At 42.0% G+C, this 21666-nt stretch overlaps 1 protein-coding gene across 2 annotated transcripts in view; it reads right to left on the reverse strand.

Annotated features, from left to right (window-relative positions):
* Window positions 1-2843: 2843 nt before the first annotated feature.
* tet3 (tet methylcytosine dioxygenase 3) overlaps window positions 2844-21666 on the reverse strand; it is a 42762-nt gene continuing 23939 nt past the window's right edge. For both annotated transcript variants that reach the window (XM_058374422.1, XM_058374424.1), the window contains exons 3-11: window positions 15644-18512; window positions 14108-14198; window positions 12102-12195; window positions 10343-10551; window positions 9201-9351; window positions 8999-9088; window positions 8515-8652; window positions 7859-8186; window positions 2844-7625 (exon numbers count right to left, since the gene is read on the reverse strand). In XM_058374422.1, the coding sequence (XP_058230405.1) occupies window positions 5920-7625; window positions 7859-8186; window positions 8515-8652; window positions 8999-9088; window positions 9201-9351; window positions 10343-10551; window positions 12102-12195; window positions 14108-14198; window positions 15644-18512 (5676 nt within the window). In that variant the 3' untranslated portion in view covers window positions 2844-5919. The remainder of the gene's footprint in view (window positions 7626-7858; window positions 8187-8514; window positions 8653-8998; window positions 9089-9200; window positions 9352-10342; window positions 10552-12101; window positions 12196-14107; window positions 14199-15643; window positions 18513-21666) is intronic.

Here is a 21666-nt window from a genome sequence, read left to right on the forward strand (position 1 = left end):
TGAACCATTTTTGCTTTGTGGCATGGCGCGTTATCCGGCTGAAAGAGGCCACAGCCATCAGGGAATACCATTTCCATGAAAGGGTGTACATGGTCTGCAACATATGACATGGTCTCTGTCGGCTTGCCTTCTTCCCATGGTGCATCCTGGTGCCATGTGTTCCCCAGGTAAGTGATGCACATGCACCAGGTCATCCTCGTGATTTAAAAGAAAATGTGATTGAGACCAGGCCACCTTCTTCCATTGTTCCATGTTCCAGTTCTGTTGCTCACATGCCTATTGTTGCTGCTTTTGGTTGTGCACAGGGGTCAGCATGGGCACCTATGTTCGAATGCTGTTCATAGATTTCAGTTCAGCATTCGACACAATCATCCCTCAGCAGCTGATTGAGAAGCTGAGCCTCCTGGGCCTGAACACCTCTCTCTGCAACTGGATCCTGGATTTCCTGACTGGGAGACCTCAGTCAGTCCGGATCGGGAGCAGTATCTCCAGCACCACCACACTGAGCACTGGAGCTCCTCAGGGCTGTGTGTTCAGTCCATTGCTGTTCACTCTGCTGACTCACGACTATGCAGCAATGCACAGCTCCAACCACATCGTCAAGTTCGCTGATGACACGACCGTGGTGGGTCTCATCAGCAAGAACGACGAGTCAGCATACAGAGAGTAGGTGCAACATCTAACAGCCTGGTGCAGAGCCAACAACCTCTCCCTGAACGTTGACAAGACCAAAGAGATGGTTGTTGACTTCAGGAGAGCACAGAGTGACCATTCTCTGCTGTCCATCAACGGATCCTCGGTGGAGATCGTCAAGAGCACCAAATTCCTTGGTGTCCATCTGGCGGAGAACTTCACCTGGTCACTCAACACCAGCTCCATCACCAAGAAAGCCCAGCAGCGCCTCTACTTCCTGAGGAGGCTAAGGAAAGCCCATCTCCCTTCCCCCATCCTGACTGTGTTCTACAGAGGGACCATCGAGAGCATCCTGAGCAGCTGCATCACTGCCTGGTTTGGGAAGTGCACTGTCTCGGATCGCAAGACCCTTCAGCGGATAGTGAGGACAGCTGAAAAGATCATTGGAGTTTCTCTCCCCTCTATCACGGACATTTACACCGCACGTTGCATCCGCAAAGCTAACAGCATTGTGGCTGACCCCACACACCCCTCACACACACTCTTCACCCTCCTGCCATCTGGAAAGAGGTACCAGAGCATTCGGGCCCTCACAACCAGACTGTAACAGTTTCTTTCCTCAAGCCATCAGGCTCCTCAGCACCCTGGACTGAACTGTTCTACACTCGCTCTCACACACACACACACACACACTCTCACTCAGGACTGAACTGTATATCAACTCTCTGTCTCTCTCACACACAGACACACACACACACACACTCTCTCTTGACTGTGTGGACACACACACACATAATTTATATTGTTCATTACTTATTGCACTACGTCTACCTTTCATCTGCTGCTGTAGTCATATTTATGTTTATTTCTATTTGCACTACCTCAACCGCTGCTGTGTATTTTTGCACAATATTTTTGCACAATACTTTTTTACATCATTTCACTTTATCTTATTTTATTTCACTTACATTCCATTACACATGTTCTTTTCTTTCTTTTCGGCGCTAAGTGTCCTGTGTTCTTTTGTGTTGTCTTTCTTGTATTTATTGTCTTTTGCACTGTCTTGTCTATGCTCTGTTTGCACCTGGCTGCACACTGTGCACTTTACATGGCTAAGACAAACTTCTGTCCTAGCTCTGTGGTGGTGTTTTGTGTTGAACTTTGTTATTGTATGTTTATGTAGCACCAGGTCCTGGAGAAACGTTGTTTCATTTCACTATGTACTGCGTCAGCTGTGTGTGGTTGAAATGACAATAAAGCTTCTTGAATCTTGAATCTTGAACCTAGACTGGTCTGTGGCTATGCAGCCCCCTGCACAACAAACAGTGATGCACTGTGTATTCTGATGGACAAGCTCAGTATTCAAAGCGAAGATGCCAACCCTTTATGGACTTTAAAGATGACAACAACCTCCTAATGAATACACACAATAACATTCTACACATGCTGTGCCCGAATCACAAAACTCCAACTGACTGTATATGATAATTTATAGTCAAACTCTCCAGTGTCACCCAAATGAGGATGGGTTCCCTCTTGAGTCTAGTTCCTTTCAAAGTTTCTTCTTCATATCATGTAAGGGAGTTTTTCCTTGCCACAGTCGCCTCAGGCTTGCTCACTAGGGAAGATTTTGTCTAACATTAATCTAGGACTTTTGTACTGTTTGTTCTGTAAAGCTGCTTTGAGGCAATGTCCATTGTTAGAAGCGTATCAATGCAATTCAATTCAATTTGTATAGCACTTTTATCAGAACCAGCATTAACTACTTTAGCAATCTGAGCAACAGTAGCTTATCTGTTGGATCAGATCACACGGGCCTGCCTTCACACCCCACATGCATCAGTGAGCCTTGGCTGCCCATGACCCTGTCGCCGGTTTTCCACTGTTCCTTCCTCGGACCACTTTTGATAAACTGACCACTGCAGATTGGGAACACCCCACAAGAGCTGCATTTTTGGAGTGACTGGACTGAGCCAGTCATCTAGCCATCACAATTTGACCCTCGCTGAAATCCTTACGCATCTATTTGTATTCTACTTTTAAGACAAATGTTGATCTATGTGTGGTTGTGTACGTGATAAATAAAATTTGAGTTTAAAATATAAACGCATGCTGTGAGTAATTACTAGGTGATTTGGCATTGGTTTAGCTAGTGTTGGTGTTGATACAAATTTGTAAGTATGAAAGCATGGGGGCATTATAAAACAATGTGAGAAGGCAAAGGTATTTTTTATTTATTTCATTTTTTTCTTTTCTTTTTTTTTTTTACTTTTAAAGAACATAAAACAGTATTGTGGGTTTTATCCCATACACTATGTATTCACATAATACACCATACAGCTACAAGGAGAGACCAAACAAAAGAAATCTTTTTAAAACATACTGCATACTTGACATGAAACAATAGAACCAATAACAATCTTTAACTAATAGGAATGTAGCTGCCAGTTATTTGTTTTTGTTTTTTTTTGTTTTGTTTTTTTGTTTTGTTTTGTTGTCATTTAATAAGTAAAACTGGGCATGATTTTGATGCTGAATGCTTAGAGAGGGGACAAAAAGCATTTGAGCTTGAGTGTGTTTGTGTGAGACAAAAAGGAAGGAATGCCTGGGTATAATCAAGAGAATCGTAAAAAGGTTAACAGTCTATTCATCTCCATAGCATACACATTTTCTACCAGTATATCACTGATTCTAAATATCTGCTTCAAGTACCATTTTCAGTTGTTTTGGATTAGGGGTTAAAAAGAGAGAGAACTTGTGTGTGTGTGTGTGTGTGTGTGTGTGTGTGAGAGAGAGAGAGAGATAGAACTGCCAAAACATCTGAGTGCTTTTGAAGTCAAGATAATCATAAGATTCTTTCAACATGATTGAGGAAAATTTGAAAATGCAGTCAGCACCATAGATGTTTCCTATACACTTAAAACCAAGACAATGGCTCATATAAAGATTTTGAAAATGACATAGCTTTTGCTATGCTCTGCGTTTCTACAGTGACCTCTACAGGTAGCACCATGTTTAAAAATTTAACTTCTGTCAAATATGAAATCAAGTGGCTTCAAGGAAAAAAAAACACAATGATCTAAAAAAAGTTTCGCACCATAAGAAGAATAATTGTATGAAACTTGCTAAGGTGTAAAATCTCATGTCCTATTGAAAATCTGTTACAGTGCAAGACACATGCACAGCCTTTCACTTGAACAAGCGCTTTTTAAATAGGAAATCAATTAGCTTTTTTTTTTTTTCTTTTAACATATCTGTGACCAAAGGTGTACATGATTATAATTATATCATGTCACATGATCTTGTCCTGTGAAAACCCCCAATTGTGTGGTGGTGTTGGTTTTGTTCTCAAGTCTGTCTGGATCATGTGATGCAAAAGGAAGCTGCTATAGGTGCTTGTTTAGAGGTATCGGTCTAAGTACAGTACTTATTAAAAAGAACAGCAGTACACTAAGTACAGAGGATACACAGCAAGGTCCATAAGTGTCAGAGAAAGAGTACTGACCAGGACTAGCTTTCTTCTTCTAGTATTGAGGGCTTAACATGCTGACAACTTAAAGGAATCATTCAGGATTTATTCCTCACCAGTTAAATAATCTTACCTAAATATTTAATTATTTACATTTCTATCTCTCCCAATAAAATTCCATAAAAAAAATTAGGATTCAAGTTGTCAATATTCCATTATCATCATTTTTCCTCCTTAAAATCAAGATTAAAAGTGCTTTTATAAAATCTTTTCTTCTATTTACAATTTGCTTAAAATGAAACAAAATTACAGCAAGCACAATAACAATAATCATCATAGTCATTATATGTAATAAATAATTAAAAAAAAAGTAGATAAGTATGTGGATGTAGGCCAAAGACCTACGGTCTCTAGAGCCCATGTATTAGTAGCATGTTGTGACTGGGTCAACGTCTCAACACGAGGTAAAGAGCTAGAGGACAGCTTCAAAAGCACCAGACTATCTGTGATCTGTAAGCACCAAGAAGCCTGCTGCCTTTTGTAAACCAACTGCAGCCCTTCAGCTCTCCCCACATTCACACATGAGCAAAAGTGTTGAACAGAAGCACCTAAATTCCAGGTGTTATGGGGAGATCAGCTGTCAGGGCAAAAGCAAAGAGGCATGGAAAGACTAGTGAGTAGCACCAATCCTCTTGAATGAACTCTCTTTCACTGAAGCTTTAGCCTGTCAGCTAACTACCTCACATTTGGAGGAGAGTTCTACACCTCCAGCAGTTTACAGGTTAAAATAGCTAATTTGTGCTGCAGCACACAGGTCCACCTCTAGGTCATTTTAAGGGCATTGTTAGGGTGGGCTAAATTGCAATAGCACCTCAGAGCGAGCATTGACTTACTGCTGTCTCATGGATAGGAACTAGATACTGCACCATAAAGAAATGAGTCAGCACCGTCTGGTTGATGATGAGAAAGCGTCAGGCAATGACATCTAATCAGGTCAGCTGGTTGCTTAACTGGACTTTTTCTGCTGTTAAAGAGCACCTTAGTCCAGTGCCAGCTGCAATGATGATGAGGGCAAATGACAGCTAAGACAGAAAAAAAGCACCAGGAAAATGCTCGGTATTTATGAGTGGCACAAAGTAGAAAGGTCACCACTGGTGCCACAGATTCTGTCAATTTGTTTTGGTCTTTATTCTGTGACCACAGAATGGAACTAGCCCACTGCCAAACACTGTCCTTCTCCAGAATATCTTGTATAGGTTGTAGACTCTTGGCTTGCAATGATGTGAAGGTGCTGTTCTATGAAGAGGTTGATGGGTAAAGGCCAAAAAAGCAAAATTCATTCATCTTGTTCACACATTCATATCGAACAAGGAAGAGTGACGAAGACAAGATTGTTCCTCATCAAGAGGGTAGGGGGCTTAAAACAATCATAATAATGACACTGAGAAAAACAATACAATTAAAATAAAAAATAGTCATCTTCATAATATAACAATACCTGTAATAACATCAACAGTAACAATAGCAATCATAATATTGATAATAGAAATAATATTAAGATCATTAAATTCACTTAGGGAGGGTAAACTATGAAATCCCTTCCATTTTGGAGAGAACAAGAGCACCATAGGCAGCATGTTCATTTGGGGGTCTCCCAAACTGCCACCAAAACATGAGGTAAAAAAAAAATAATAATAATAATAAAAAAATGAGTCTCTTTATCCACCATCTCTCTGGTTGGTCTCGGAGGAGATACAGAGTAGGGAGAGATTTTTTCCATCCTCTACTTCCACTTCCTGCCCCCTTTCTTTCAGAGGTCACATGAAGTAACTGTAGGGCCCTGTGACACGAGTGAAGGCGTAGGGTGACACTGTGACTGTGGTGGTGGTGTGCAGTGTTGGGGCCAGCCGTGTAACCCATTCCCGCTTGTCTTTTGTTGGCTCAGAGGTTGAACTTAATAGTCCATCAGCCCACTTGCGTTTCTTGGTGTAAGCTTTGATGTCTTCCTGTGAAAGACCTAGAAGAGCTGCCTCCTGTTGCCTCTGCCTTGCTCTCTCAGCTAGCAACTTCATTTTGGCTTCCCATAGTGCCAGTCCATGACAGGGCTGATTCAAATTCTTATGCTGGTAGAACACCAGGGAGATGCGGGTCGGGTGACTTCGATCTGGTTTTTTCAAGGGTGTGGTGGCATGCAGTTCCCGTCTGGCACATTCAATGAGAATGGAGCCATGTGCAGGAGCTACTGCTACTCCTCCAATGTTGGGATCCAGGAAGTTGTGCTCACTGTCTGACCACACCTCCTCCTCTTCATGCTCTCGTTCACTTTCTACCTCACTGTCCCAGCATGCTTGTCCATTCACTTTCTGCAGTGCGTCTGGAAACAGGCGACCTTCTGGAGCAGGGGATGGATTGCTTCCTGCTGCAGAGGCACCTCCAGATTTCCATGCCTTCTCCTGGAGGCCTAGGGGAGTGGAGCCTCGGATCTCTGCTGCTTCAGCCAGCATCTTGTCTGGGAAAGCCCCAACAGGGGTTCCCTGTCTAAGTCCACCATGCCCATAATTCAAGGACCCTGGTTGAACCCAAGTCTTGGGCTGTGGACTGGGTGCAGGGCTTCCCCAGTGTTGTGGGGTAGCTGGGTGAGGGGAAGAAGCTGGAGATGGACCTGTCTTAAGGGCTGGAGCAGGACTAGGGGAGGCTACTGGAGTACAAGGGTAGGAGCGCCATTGTTGCTGCTGTTGAACATATTTCGAATGCTGAAGTTGGCTATGGTGCTGCTGGTGGAGCCTCTGCTTTTCTGGAGTGAAGGGTGAATGAGCTTGGCCTGGTCTGAGATTTACATCCCAGCCCTTGGATGCTAAGCTGCCATTGGGTGTGTGCCCCAGCCAGGTGTCAGGTTGTGGGGTGACACTGGGAGTGACAGGGCAACTTCGGACTTGCCCATCTGTTCTGCTTTCATATAGAGGTACTTCCATGGGCTCCTGCTTGATTATTGGTGTGACACGGTGCATCTGATCTGGAGGTGCAGATGGAGCACGTTTAAGGGGTGCTGTAGTCTCAGAATGCTCAGACTGGTGTAGGTAGCTGTGGTTGGCCATGCTGACCCCTTGTTGGTGGTGGTGGTGATCAGAATGGTTTGGTATCAGCCTGGCCTGCAGACTCTGGATATTGGGTTTCTGTTCTTCTCCAGCAGCCTTGTGACAGGTCCCATTATGACCTACATAACCTAAGACTTCAGGGGGCAAAAGTCCTTTCTGAGCATAGTTGTAGTAATTGTAGGGCATCCCTTGGAGGTTAGGATGGAAGCCATTGATGGGGCTATGTGTAGAAGACTGGCTGTTGGAAGGCAGACTACCTCTTGCATAGGGACCAGGAATGGAAGAGTAGGCACCATTCATACTGTAGGGATCAGGACACATTTTGGCATTACCAATGGGCGGATAGCCATTCAAGGCTCCATTGACAGCTTGAAAGTGGTCAACCGATTCTTTTTTGATGGTGGGCTTCACCTCTTGTTTTGGAATTGCTAAAAGAAGACAAAACAAAAACATAAAAACATTATATCATGTTGAGAAACTAGATATCAGGGTTGTTTTGCTAAAATGGATACAGGATTTAAATTTTAAATTTGGGCAAACAAAATTGTCCTTACACAGACTTTTGCATACAAAGAACAATGTTTGTTTACTAATGGCTATGTGTTGTAGGATGTGTGGTACATCCACACGATTACTGTGTCTGCATATGCAACAGTCTCACCTTTATTGCCATGCAGAGAAACGTCTTTCTTTATTGTCTTTTCGGGTGTTTCCGACAGATGCTGTTTCTTGTTCTTTTTCTCAGACGCAGCTTTCTTGGCCTCTAGCCGCCGCTGCCGGCAGGACTTGGCAGGCTCTGGAAGCTTCCGTACCTCCCGGCGGAACTTGCTGAGCACCTGGATTGCACCGTTTTGCATCTTCAGCCGCTGGTTCTCTTCACTGCCAAACTCATCAGTCAAAGACATCTTATAAAGCGGAAGCACATGAAGCTGTTCATCCTCTGGGATTACACCCACTGCCCGATTGTCCTCTTTTGTCAGAGTGCAAACCTGAAACAAAAAATTAGTTCATCAACTATTATTCTTAAAACAGTTATTTACATCTTATTACTTCCTTGTGCTTGGCAGTATGTTTCAAAGAAATCTTACTATAGAATTGATTATTGAAGTACTATTTAGAATGACTTGTTTACTATGGTCTCACATTTAGTATGTTTACCAAAGTCAAATCTTGGTCCCAAGACTTGTTTTTAATATTATTTGATTTGCTACCAAAAACACCAAAATACATCAGCTTTTATGTCATTGGGAAATGTCAACTCTTTTAATACATATCCTGAAACTAACACATACACACACCCTCACTCGCAGCACGTACCACAGTGCAGCCGTTGTAGAGGTTATGTTGGTCTTTGTGAGCATGGGCACAGAAGTCCATGCATGCAGTGATGCCAGAAAAGGGCCGCCCTTCTTTGAGCCCCAGCCGACAGTCTAATGCCATTTTCTCAGATGCACACTGTGTGGGGAAAAAATGGAATATGCAAAGGTTTGAAAACAGACCAGAACACACTTTTTTATTCTCCCTTATCTTTCTGCTTTACTTGCAAGAAGCAGCAAGTTGGCTATGAGGTGGTGGTTCAGCTTTCTAAGTAGTTTCCTTTTAATAGTAGCACATATGTGAATCTATGTTACTACTCACTACTTTCACACAACATTTATGGCAGTTCCAAAGCCTGTATGTGCTCAGGCTATTGGAGCAGGTCTGTGTATCTTCTATATATTTTCTGGTTAAGTTAGAAAAAGGGGAGGGCCTAATCCTGGGACAAATATAATGTCTGAGAGAATCCTTTGGCAGCTCTTACCTGGTTTTGGTATGCCTGAGGGGCCAGCTTCTTGTATACAGGTGCCACCTTAGTAGCCAAATCTTGAAAATTATCCCTGAGAAGTTCCTCCTGTGGAATTAGAATGCAATGAGAATTTTCAGTCATTTAATTATATTAATAAGCTTCATACAACTGTGTACAATGTAATGAGAAACTTTATAATTTAGGTACAGTCACCAACCTCTTTGGGGTGTTCTCCCTGCAGTCTGAATTTGCGGGGGGTCTTGCTGCGGGCATATTTACACCCATTAAAGTACATGCTCCAAGAACACCCGAAAGAGAACGAAGCACCACAGGTCTCGGGGTCTTTTCCCTGGCACGCACAAGTACGGCTGCACAAAACAAAGCTGCACGTCAGAACACAATCAATGGGCCAAAGACAAAGTGGTAGAGAGCCACGGAACAGCAGAGTTTCTTTTTTTTTTTACTTGATAATGCTGACATTATTTTGTGATGTTTACAATGATTATTATTATCACCCAAATTTCTAAACGCAAGTCCAAAACCTTTCAGACTACAACCATTAAGGGTTTTCTGACTTATCAACTTGTATCTTTTTTTAACCAATCAGACTTGCAGTGGTTACTCTCTTATGTCCTGGATTTATCATGATTCAAACTTCAACTGTCAAAACTCACCACTGTGCACAAGGCCTGAAGTACCTCTTTTTTATGTCACTTTATCAGTGTACCTGTTCCAGAGACACTCACTTCATCCATGTCACTATCAGTGCTAAACTCTCCATCTATCTCTCTGTCAGTCTATCTGTATCACTCTCTGACTCCTTCTGTCTTTCAACTAATAACACTCCCACTCTTATTTCAATATCAAACTATCTTCAAGCTTTCAGACATTGGGTGTCAGTTTCAGACTTTAGACATCAAAGTTTGTTGTGATGAATTTTACCTGTCTGGTTCAATCTATAATATTGTTTTAACAATAGGATTAAGCTTAGTTTTAGTCTAAGCTTAGTTCATCATTCATTATTGCTAAAGCAAAATGTTACCTGAATAAATGAATGATAGCTGAAATAATGCAAATTCTTAAAAACTGTATAACTTTATAAGTGATAAAACATTACACACTGTAACTTTTGGTTCAGTGTATGATTGATTGGTTTGATTTTGTTGCTAGAGATGATACAACTACATCAAACTGGGGACCCTGCAGCTAAGAGGCAACAAAGCTACCTGCTTAAAAAAAATGTACATAATAAATGTTTAAAGAACATATATCTTTGATTATATATCTATATCTTGTAAATTTCATTCAAGAAGCAGTGTAGAATGTGCAGGAGAAAAATACACATTTTTCCTCACTCACTCTTCATTGAGGCCACAACGGCGACTGGTAGGATTGCCGTATTTGGTGATGGTCTCAGTGATCTCTCGATACAGTTTATCACCAAGAGCCTTTGGGATACCCTCCCATGCTATAATGACGACTATGATAACAGCGTTGGCACAGTGGTGCCCGGCCCGTTCTCGCACCAGGCACAGCAACTTCTCTTTCTCACTGCCACGTCGGATCACCTGCAGGGGGCAGACACGGACTGATCAAAGTTACACCTAGATTCATTACAAGCATATTGTTCCAGTCTTTAAACTAACACCAGTTTTTAAACTCTCCATAAATCACTAATGATGGATCTTCTGAAAATCAGAATTCAATAAGTAATGCATGAAACACTTTTGGGCTGTCATGTTACTAAAATATTGCAAAATAAAATGTACTTCATCATAAAGACTTTCCTGTGTCTGAAAAGTTGAGTTAGACCAGACTTACAAAGCACTGACACTGGACAGCCTTCAACAACAATGGTAAGTAAACATTTAAGTAAATTTTACTATAACATTTACACACACCTTAACAAGTCCCGGGTCAAAGTATATACAACCTATATAGTATATAGAATTTTACAACCATTAATATGTCAATCCACCAATACATTATTATAAAAGCATATTAATATAAAGATGTTATTCGCCTGCAATTTTATATTATATTTAATATGGATGTATTGCATTGCGTCAGACAGATGTGGATTTGTATGAAAGAAAATCAGATAAAATGCCCATATATTCATTTAGCTATTCACAGGCAACATATATTATATGTATACAAGTATATATACTATAAATATGGACACCTGACAATTACACCCATATGCAGGCTTTCCCCAAATTATTTCTGCAATGTTTGTAGCACACACCTAATATCTAAGTGTGTTTTTATCACTTTAAGAATTCCACTTTACTAGAACAAAGGGGCCTAGCCTGTACTACTGTGCAATAATTGAGGTTCATGAGTTTGACCAAGGTTGGCATGGAAGAAACCCGAGTGTCCTATGCAGACCCCTGACCTCAACCTGAAATTAATTGGAATGCTGTCTGCAGGCCAGGTCATCTCATCTGACATTAGTGCCTGACCTCACTAAGGGTCTTGTGGCTGAATGAGCACAGATCCCTAGTCTTGTTCCAAAATCTAACAGAAAGCCTTCCCAGAAGAGCAGCACATATGGGTATGATTGGTCTGGTGCCCACATACTTTTGGCAATTGTATGCACCTATATGTGACTCACCTATACAAGTACAATGTAATGTATATGCTTATATGGAAGTAGAGACTAACATAGGATGAACTGTAAAATACCTCTCCATATCTATTGTAGCATTTGTTTTTGTTTGTGTATGAAAAGTTTTTTTATTATTATTATACTTAAACCAGTGTACACATTTTAGTGAAATATGTTAAAACAGTTGTTTATACAGTAGAATATTTTAGCATATACTGCTTATATGCAGCAGAGGGATATCTGGGAGTGAAATGTTGCTTCTGGTACTATGACTGATTTAATCTGTGAACCACTGAACTATAAACCCATGCTAAGACAGTGCAATCCCATGCTGCTTTATAGCCTTTGGCTAATAAGAACAGGTTGTCTCTCAGTGAACTTATCATTGCTACTTCTGAGTGAAAGTTTAATCTTTGTAATTCCAATTTTTCTAAAGGATAAACCATTTATGGTTATATCAGTTAGACACTGGCATGCTGGTACATGTCTGTGACATTTCAGACTTACCCATTTTGCAATAGGACATCCCTGGGAGCTCTTGCCTTCCCTTCCTGTGTACACTACCTTCTCTATACGGATAGCTTCACCCTTCTCACCATACCTGCAGTGGCAAACACAAAAACAGGTTTACCTTCATTTGCATCAGGGCTATTTTTTAGGTAGCTTCTAGAATGGAATGCTGTTTAGGAACTGAGGGAGATATATCATTTTGACCAAAAATTTAGCATTTGGATTGACAACTTTTACAAACATTTAGCAATTTCCCTCTTAATGAAGCTCTTTACCATTTATGTAGCGTTTGGGGTCAATGCCCAGTTCCATATTAAAAAACGACATACTACTGCAGAATAGCCTGCCTTGGTGTCTGAGTTGTTTAGAATTGTTTTTCTGTTACATGCCTTGAATGCAAAGGTCTTAACACTTCTGGCAAAAGCTAGACCATCCAAATATGTTTTTCTGAGCTTTCTGGTCCTAAGCACTGTTCTTGATGATATTTAGTTTAGCATAAAAACACCAGAATTGCATTACATTGCTGTGACAAAAGCATATAGATACACGAGTGTGTTACACATATATTTACCTATATATGCATTATATATTAACAGGAGACACTGCATTGATGGCCTTATACTCAGTGTGGAATCCTTGCACAGCACCCCTACCCCCACCCCTCAACATGGTCTTTTAAGTTGGAGAATAATGACAGCATCATTGAGGGTTAACACACACACCCACCATGCATTCATCAACAATCACACACTTCAGTGAAGAAGGATCAAGCTCCATGGGGTGGCCCTAGCTGGGTCAGAGGTCACGTCAGGATCAGCTTAGGGTCCAAAATTTTGAGTTCTTATGTCAGTCTTGAATGCGCAAACGGATGCAACCCCCACTCGCAACTCCTTTTCCACTTACCCCTTTGGCCTTTTGAGGTAGTGTGACTCGGCTCTATATTAAGATTATTAAAATACACCCACACTTGTTTTGTGGTCACTTGCTCTTGTTTTACTAAATAAATACAACCATTTCTCCTTCTCTCTCTCTCTCTCTCTCTCTCTCTCTCTCTCTCTCTCTCTCAGTCGTCTGTATCTGCTGACGGTGATTATTTCCTCTTTACTCCCATTGCATTATGGGTCAGGGATTCCCTAGGGATGCTTTCGCAGATGCAGGAGGGAGGATGGGATGGCAACAGAAAGCGGGAGGAGGAAGCAAGGACAAAAAATGGAGCTAAGCAAATAGAAATGGAGAGGAGACATTTTTATCCACAGCTGTGCAAAAGTCTTGTGCCAGGATCTTCTAGCTACAACTCTCTTATAATGCTCACTGTAAAAACAGGCACTAGGGGAACTACTAAAGCAAATTATACACAGATGCAGGAGCAGCTTTTTCCTTGTTTAAAGTTCAGAACCAGATAGATAAAACAATTGATTGCAATCATCTGGCTTCACATGTACATATCTGAGTTTCTGTTCAGCTATAATGCACTTTCCCATTCAGCTTTTAATGTTAATGAGGTTTATGTTGTGGTGTTAGGTGTTGCCTCACAAAATTCCAGTGTCTAAGGACATAGAAATGGATAAGAACTAAAATATATGAAACTGATTGGATGTGATGTAGTGAGTTTCCAATTAAAAGTTTTGTTGGCTCATGTTCATCAATTGCAGACAAAAATACAATACAGATTAAGCAATAAATCAGTAGGAAAAAAAAAAAATTAAAAATTGAGCATGTCATACAGAAATTAAATATTTAGGTTATATTCTAGATCATGTGCTAATTATTTATTCAACTTTTTATTAAACAAAAAGTAAATCTAGACTAGTCTTAATACTAGTATGAAAGCAGCACTTAATATTCTTTCTCAGTATCCAATTAATGGATATGACACTTTATATATAATGCATAAACATTAATGCCAGCTGAATCCATGATATCATGTTCACCCACTGATGCAGACAAAAGGGACACTAGGAAGGGCATATCAGTGTTACTGGGGCTAGACTAGAGTTTCTCACCTGTTTTCCATAAGCTCTCTTATTGAAGACACAGTTGGCCCTGATCCCAAATGATTGTAGTATGGCCCTTCATCTTTCTCTATGATTTGCTCTGGGGACATAGAGACATTGAAGAATGTGAGAGAAGGACCAGTAAAAACAAATTAGCTTAATGAGGATTTTATGGTCCTCATTTACACATTTATACAATTTATGCTTTTACATTCAGGCAACTGTACAATAGTAAATGAGAGTAAATAGCTGAGAAGAACATAATAGATGCACCCTAATGTCAATGTAGCTTGGGGATGGTAGTAAAAAAGAGACTTTAATGTGGTGTTTGGCAAGGAGCACTCAAGGAGTGAGTCATTGTGTGTATCTGTGTGTGCATATGAGAGCAAACGCTTGTCTGGGGCAGAGGGAACTTAAGGTCACATTCCACTTTGGGTGTCAGTAGTAAAATAGGTTGGTCCAGATGGAGGAAGTGACATAGAGAAATAAAGGAGAAACATGTCTTAGGCAAGCCAAACCTGTAGTATAGATAGTTTAATAGCTCAGAATATAATCCATTAGATTGTTTGTATAGGAATACTGTATTTGATTACTGTATTTGATCCTGTTTTGTATGGGGTTTTTTTTGTTTTTCCCTTGTGCTCTTGGCAGTAGTGTGTGTATGTGTGTGTGTGGTTATTTTACTAGGGAGACTGGTTGCCGGGTGACCTTAGTTACTGGGTGACAATAATAACGCCAACAAGCATTCAGCTACAGCTAGTCTTACACATCCAAATGTTATGATAGAATACATACATTTTGAAAAAAACAATAGGGTATGTTTAAAATAACCAATAATACAGTCTGTCTTCCCTTAGAACCTAGGAGGTAACTATACATAGGTTATATATATATATATATTTTTTTTCTTTTCACCTATCTCTCTTTGTTTAAATGTCTAACCACTGTATGCACAGCATCACGTGCTATATGAGCACAGTTTTTTTATCTTTAGCTCTCATAAGGACCCAGTCAGGCTCTGTGTTTGCTCCTTTGACAGAATAAGAGACAGAATTGCTTGTAGAGGTCAGGACTGTCTGGCAACCCCTGGTCTAATATGACACAATAGACCCCTTCTATAAGGCCTATTGTTCCTGCTGCCTACCCCCAAGGAGAGGCACTGCAGCCAGAACATTGAAAGATGAGAGAAGGACCCCAAAGTAGCATGCATTCTCCAACATGGAACAGCACTGACTGGACAAATGTGCCAAGGCAAAACTGAGTTTAACTCTAAGTTTGAATTAACCTACTTCTAGATACTGTGTGTGGCAGTAAAGCAGCAAGTGAATGATTTCATAATGCTGGAATTTAATAGTAATCATTTTAAAGTATTCATGATGATGTTTTATGAGGAAGTTAAGGAACTCTTTACTAGTATTATAGTTTCAAATACATATGAGCAGATATTCAAGACCTGCAGAACTTTAATGAACTGTTTCTAGTTGCACTGCAAAATGTTACAGAACCATGAGTTAAACTAAAAAACCCGGGATATGGGATACTCACCCACACAGTCACAGGTGGGGAACTCTGCTTGAGCATTCTTTATAGGTGTGTCCAGAAGACTCTTGGTTGGGGTATCTAAGTAATGTAGTGGAGATTCCAGAAAACCTTTTAGTGAAGGGGATGAGGGAAAACTCTCTTTTGTGGGTGTATCTAGATTCTGCCCTGCAGTGGAGAAATTGGCAGTGGTGGAAAGCACTGTTACACCACCAGATGATTCAATCTTCATGCGTTTAGTTGGGGGAGAGCAGGTTGTGGTGAAGGGGTTTACAAGGATTTTGTGATGTTGCTGCTGCAGATAGGCCTCTGTTGCCAGAGCCAATAGCTGATCTGACGGCTTAACATCTACTTCACACTCTTCATCTTCTTGTTTGATGGTAGAAAGCTGGTTGGAGGACATGGATGTCTTTTCATTCTCTCCTTCAGCCTGCTTCAGATTGGATTCAGCCTCACTTGTTGGGACTGGAACGTTGTTGAGTTTTTCTATGTCTGGTGACTGAGGTCTGGCTTGTCCTGAGTTGTCCTGATTTGGATGTGACTCAGTTACCACATAAGGAGCAAAGCCTTGCTCTGATGCATCTGTGACAGGGGTAGCTGTGTCCCCGAATTCTTCCTCAAACTGACGAATTAGCTCCTCAAATTTTGGATCTAGGGAATTGAGGCCACATAGAGGTTGAGTGGACTGAGATGCAGTTGTCTGAGTTGTGGAAGTGGTTGCAGCCAGGGTATCCTCAGCTACTGTGGTGGGCTCTGAGCTAGTCAATTCATCCTGGGCAGGGGATACAGGGACATTAAGGGGGCTAGAATCTAGGGGGGTGTTTCCAGAGATGGGAGTACTACTACTGTTCAAAATTGATTCCTGAGATTGGGCAGGAGCTGCTTGGCTCACTACCACCTGAGAGGAGTTATATAGGGGTAGACAGGAAGGAAGTGCAGCTTCCATTACAGGTAGAGATGGTGTAGGTTGGGATGGGGATGGTATACTCACTGACATGCTTGATTTCTGTATTGTTATCTGACTCTGTGGGAGAAAGAGAGGCTGAGACGCTTTTTGCTTGGGCTTTTTTATGATAATCTGTTTAGGTTTAGGAAGAGGTGGGCCCAATGAACCAAGCAGTCCACCCATAGACTGCTTGAGAAGAAGAGAACTCTGTGTGTTCTTTTTCTTCTTGGGTTCCTGCTTGATGGTTAGAGGACTCTCTGGTGTAGACTGTGGCCACCATTTGCGGAGAGTCTGGCTCGTCATTGGTGCTCGCAGATCGAAAGTTTGAGGACCAGAAAAGAGGTTACGTTTATGATGAAGGTGCTGTTGCAGTGCTGCCTGAGTTGAGTTTCTAATAGACTGAGAAATCTGGTGGGCTGGAAATTGCTGCTGACTATTTATCATCCTGTACTGGCCCATTACTGCACTCATGTCACCTGGAAAGTCCCCATTGTTGACCTCCGGTTTGACATGAGGCATCACTAGGTGTTCCTTCAGATTTTGAGGTGGGGCAGGAAGCTTGAAGGTAGTACTAGTGTACTTTCCACTGCTGTCTCCGAGAAGCTGTTTGAGTTCAGACATTGGGTCACTGCTGCCATGGGAAGGGTGTGGAAAACAAGCCTGATTTTCAGATTTCAACATCCATGGATTCCTAGGAGAGCTTTTCTCACAGCTTGCTCCAGTGCTCTGTTGCCACTGGTGGGGTGATGGACTAGGGGTGGATGGGTGTGAGGTTGAAAAGGGGGAGTTGGGGGGCCTGTATTGATGTGCAGGACCCTGTGATTCAGGCCTGTGTTGCTCCCATGAAGAAGAATTTTGTTGAGGGAAATGCCCAGATGAGAAAGATTGGGGTACAGTGGAAGCAGGCAATGATGAAATGGATCCAGGTGAAGAAGCAGTTAATTGGAGCCCATCTTGGTTTTGAGAGTGGGGATGAGGTGAAGCATGGTTGGAGTTTCCAAATGTTGACTCTCCTACAGGCCCACCAGTGCCAGATAGTTGGGTCAGGGCCTCAATGGCAATAGCTGTCTGTAGACTGACATTCCTCTCTTTAGCAATGGATAGCACACTGGGAGAACAGGGAATAGGTGGTAGGGGGCCATAAGGTCTTGGGGCAGGAGGCTGGTTAACAGGGTTCTGTGATTGTGGTTCTGATCCACAAGAGGTGTTTGCACCATTAGGTTGAGGTTGTGGCTGAGACTGATAGTGTTGTTGTTCTGTCTGAGAAGCACCAGATAACTTGCAAACACCTTTTTCCTGGCCATTGCCTGCCATTTTGATCTTCTTTTCCAGCCACTCAAGGTAATCAGGACAGTCAGGTCCCTCGCAGTCACAGTTTGGTGGCTTGTGACCATGACGAGCTTGATTTAAAGCGATCTGGAGTGTGTTCAGATCCTCTGAAGTGCAGTGCTGATCATCAATCCATGTTTTTTGCTTACTGTCATCCCCTCGATTGGCCATTTCCTGGTTGAATTTCTCATACAGCTGTGTATTAGGGTTATGACTAATTTGAGGAACACTGCAAGGGGGTAGGGAACCTGCACTGGCTGAGAAGGCCACCAGAGTTCTAGCATTCTCCATGTCTACACTGTTCCCCAAGCTACTTGTGCTCTGGTCACTCCAGCCTGCCTCCTGCTGTTGGGGGGTAGAGGATCCTTTCGGATTCCCAGGCCCCCATCCCTGTGTCTGGGGAAGACATGTTAATGTCTCCTGGTGCTGGTGGCTAAGCTTTGCCAAAGCTGCACCTTCAAGACCATTTGTTTCTTCTCCATGCCGACTCAGCCCATTGGACAGCTCCTGGTTCAATACGCCTTTCTCCAGGCATCCATGGTCAATTTCCATCTGGCCACTTCTGCTGGGGCCATCCACTGAACCCGCCACTGAAACAGTCTGCAAGAAAAATGAAAAGATCAAAATATTAGAGACCTCAAATCTGCTAACTGTTAGTGTGTATACAGTTTTGGAATACAATGCTAATTCACAAATCCAGTACATTGGACCCTTTGAACTAATATTATGAACTAGTACACAATATAATTTAAGTAACTAAAAAGTACCACCAGATTTCCAAATTAGTCCCTGAGTGCCACGCTTGATGATTTCCCCCAAAATAGGAAAAACTTAATTTGTGTATCAGAGTTTTTGTTTGTTTTATTCACAGTAGTACATAGAAGAGGGTTCATCATCCATAGTATACTCACAATGAACCTTAGATTTGTACATTTGTAAAATACATTATTTTCACTGTATTGCTAGCTGGGTGTTATACTTAAGATGAATACTGTAAAATAATTCAAAACAGCAAATAGTATACTCACATTTACATCTCCTGTAATATTTTGCAATAACATACACTGGCTAAAACCCATCCAGCTGGGTTGTGGAGGTGGGGTGTGAGAACTGTTTTGTTGATTATGTAGATACTTTAAAAACTTCACTACTCCTTCAAAGGAGGATCTTGTGGCTATGCTTTGACAGTTCCAGAATGTTCTCAGCTCACAACTTGCCCACATTTATTAGCATCACATGTAAGCAAAAAATTCTGTCACTATTAAACAACTTATTCAGTGTCCAAATGATCTATGGTAATTTCACTTTTATGCCTGTTTATCATCTTGAGGTTTTTACCATAAACAATGTTGGCCATGAATGATTATGAAAATGCACTCTTCTCACTATATTGCCATAAAGGACACCTTTTCATTGTGCATTTTTGTTCCCATTCGATGAACACTGTCTGCTCAAGTTCCCACAGGGGCATTTGACCACAGGGTTGCTGCTCTGTATGTGAATTTGTGTGCGTTTCAGAAGTTTGTGAAATGCAGAAAGCATGGTTTACAAGCCAAAACCCACCGGTCACGAGTCTGAGCTGGTTTTGAAACAGCTAAACCACACTTCTCTTACAACAGTTTTCCTCTTTTTAATAAGGCGATGAAAAGAAACACACTGTCAGCAGGTAAGAATAATAAATAGCTACCATAAATGTGCCACTCCTTTCCATTCACTTCTATAAGAACACGACTGCACAGACACCCAGCCCCTGCTGAAAGCAAAAAATTATGCTACAGTGTAGTTCTTCCACTCTCCCAGTTTTATGCTGCCAAAACATTAACACACCCAACCAGAATGGGCTGCCCAGCTAGTTTTATCTGACACACGTGTTTGTGTACCGTAGAGAGCCCTTTAAATTCAACGTGACGAAGACAAGCTCTGGCATAGAGCCATAACATTGGTGTCTATACACATACAGCTATACGCGTGCGCGCAAACGCACACCAGATGCCCAGAGAGGATGACAGCACAAAGCAGAAAGGAGACCGGCATGGAGGGGGGAGTGCAGGGGGGACGCCTGAGAGCAGACAGCTGGACACAGATCCACACAGATAAATACGCACACACCAATTCATAACCCACAGGCTGGTGCCATCACGACAATAATATACAAGGGCAATTTCAGAAAAGACAGCCGAATAAAAAAGTCAGAGGTGTACTTACATTGTGCGTGTTTGTGTCCTGATAGAGCAGATGCAGAGACAATGGACGGTGGAGTAGACAGAAAAGCGCATGGAACGTAGCTGGTAGTGAATCTTTTCTTCCTTCCTCGTTCTCCCGTTTCCCTCTCTGTCTCAGTGCGGCATACACACGCACACGCACGTGCAGACACGCACACACCCGTATACACACCTCCCCCACACACACTTGTTCTCTCAATCTCTCTTCCTCCAGCCACCACTGCTGCTGCAATCGCTCTCTCTCCTTTTCCTTCTCACATTATGTCTCTCTGCTCCTCTCGTCCCTTTCTCTATATTCCCTTTTTCTCGTTCACGGTCTGCTTCGTCTTTAACCCCTCCTCTCTCTTTATCTCTCTCTCTCTCTCTGTGTTGTTACTCTATCGCTGTACTCTCCCTCCCTCTCTCTTCTCCCTCGCTCTTTCTCCCTCCTGTTTCTCCTCCCCCCTCCTCTTTTCAGCTTGCGCAGTGCGAGAGAGGCCATTATCTGACTCACACTGGGCACGTACTATGGAATGGAGGAGAGCGCCGTGAACGGGGGGATGAATGCTAGCTGCAGCCGCAGTGGATAGAAAGAGAATGAGATGCAGAGATGAGCACCATTTTTACAACAATTTAGGCTTGCTTTCCCTAAAAGAAGACAGGAAACCAAAAGAGCAAGCTGTGCTTTTGATATTTGAAGTTTGTTTTGCAGGTGATTTGCCCGAATCTGCTCAACAACATGGAGGCTGCAGCTGTTCAATCTTCACGCTGGCTCCAAGCGCTGGCAGCTGTCATCAGCTAAAAATAATACAGAATAACGCTTAACACAATCGAGTGGCTCAAACCTTTCCCTTTATTTCACAGTACATGTTGATGCATATTTTTATATTCTCTTGCCTTGTATAGAGTGGCTTTCGGCAGTCGCTCTTCAATAATACGCATTGCTCTCAAAGACTCCACTCGTGGCGCATTTCTCATCATATCTTCTTATCACTTCTGTTTTTTGTCTCCAATCTAGTTTTGCTAGCATAAGCCTAAGAATCGATTGGGAACTGTAGAGTCATAATTTAAAGGTTGTCCACCCAAAGCAGGAGCAGATGTCCAAAACCTTCATATGCATGTTCGGTTTGGGAAATTGTGTATGAAGACATTTGAGAATGGCCCAAAGCATGAGATACACAGGGAGCAGAGCTAGGCAATGACCAAACTGGAACCACAAAATAATGCATGACAAGTCTGCAACCAGAAACGAAAAGGAAGAAAAAAACATAGAATGGGAGGAAGAACATATATAAAAATAAAGAACAAAATAGACTTCACATTTGCTGCTGAGTTGCATTTCCTCCAACATGAAACGGGAGAGAGAAGAAGGAAAAAGATGACAGAGGGATGCAGGACTCCAGAGAAGAGAATAAAACAGTGTGAAAAACATGGGAAGCATGCTTTGTTGCTTTAAATTACAGTGATCTTTTTATCCTGCTCTCAAAAATCTTCTCTCCTGCTTAGTGCTCAGCAACTTTCCCAGAGTAAAATCTTCCCCTCTTTCATTTCTC

This window comes from Hemibagrus wyckioides, linkage group LG22 (assembly GCF_019097595.1).
Source record: "Hemibagrus wyckioides isolate EC202008001 linkage group LG22, SWU_Hwy_1.0, whole genome shotgun sequence".
Classification (NCBI taxonomy): Eukaryota; Metazoa; Chordata; class Actinopteri; order Siluriformes; family Bagridae; genus Hemibagrus; species Hemibagrus wyckioides.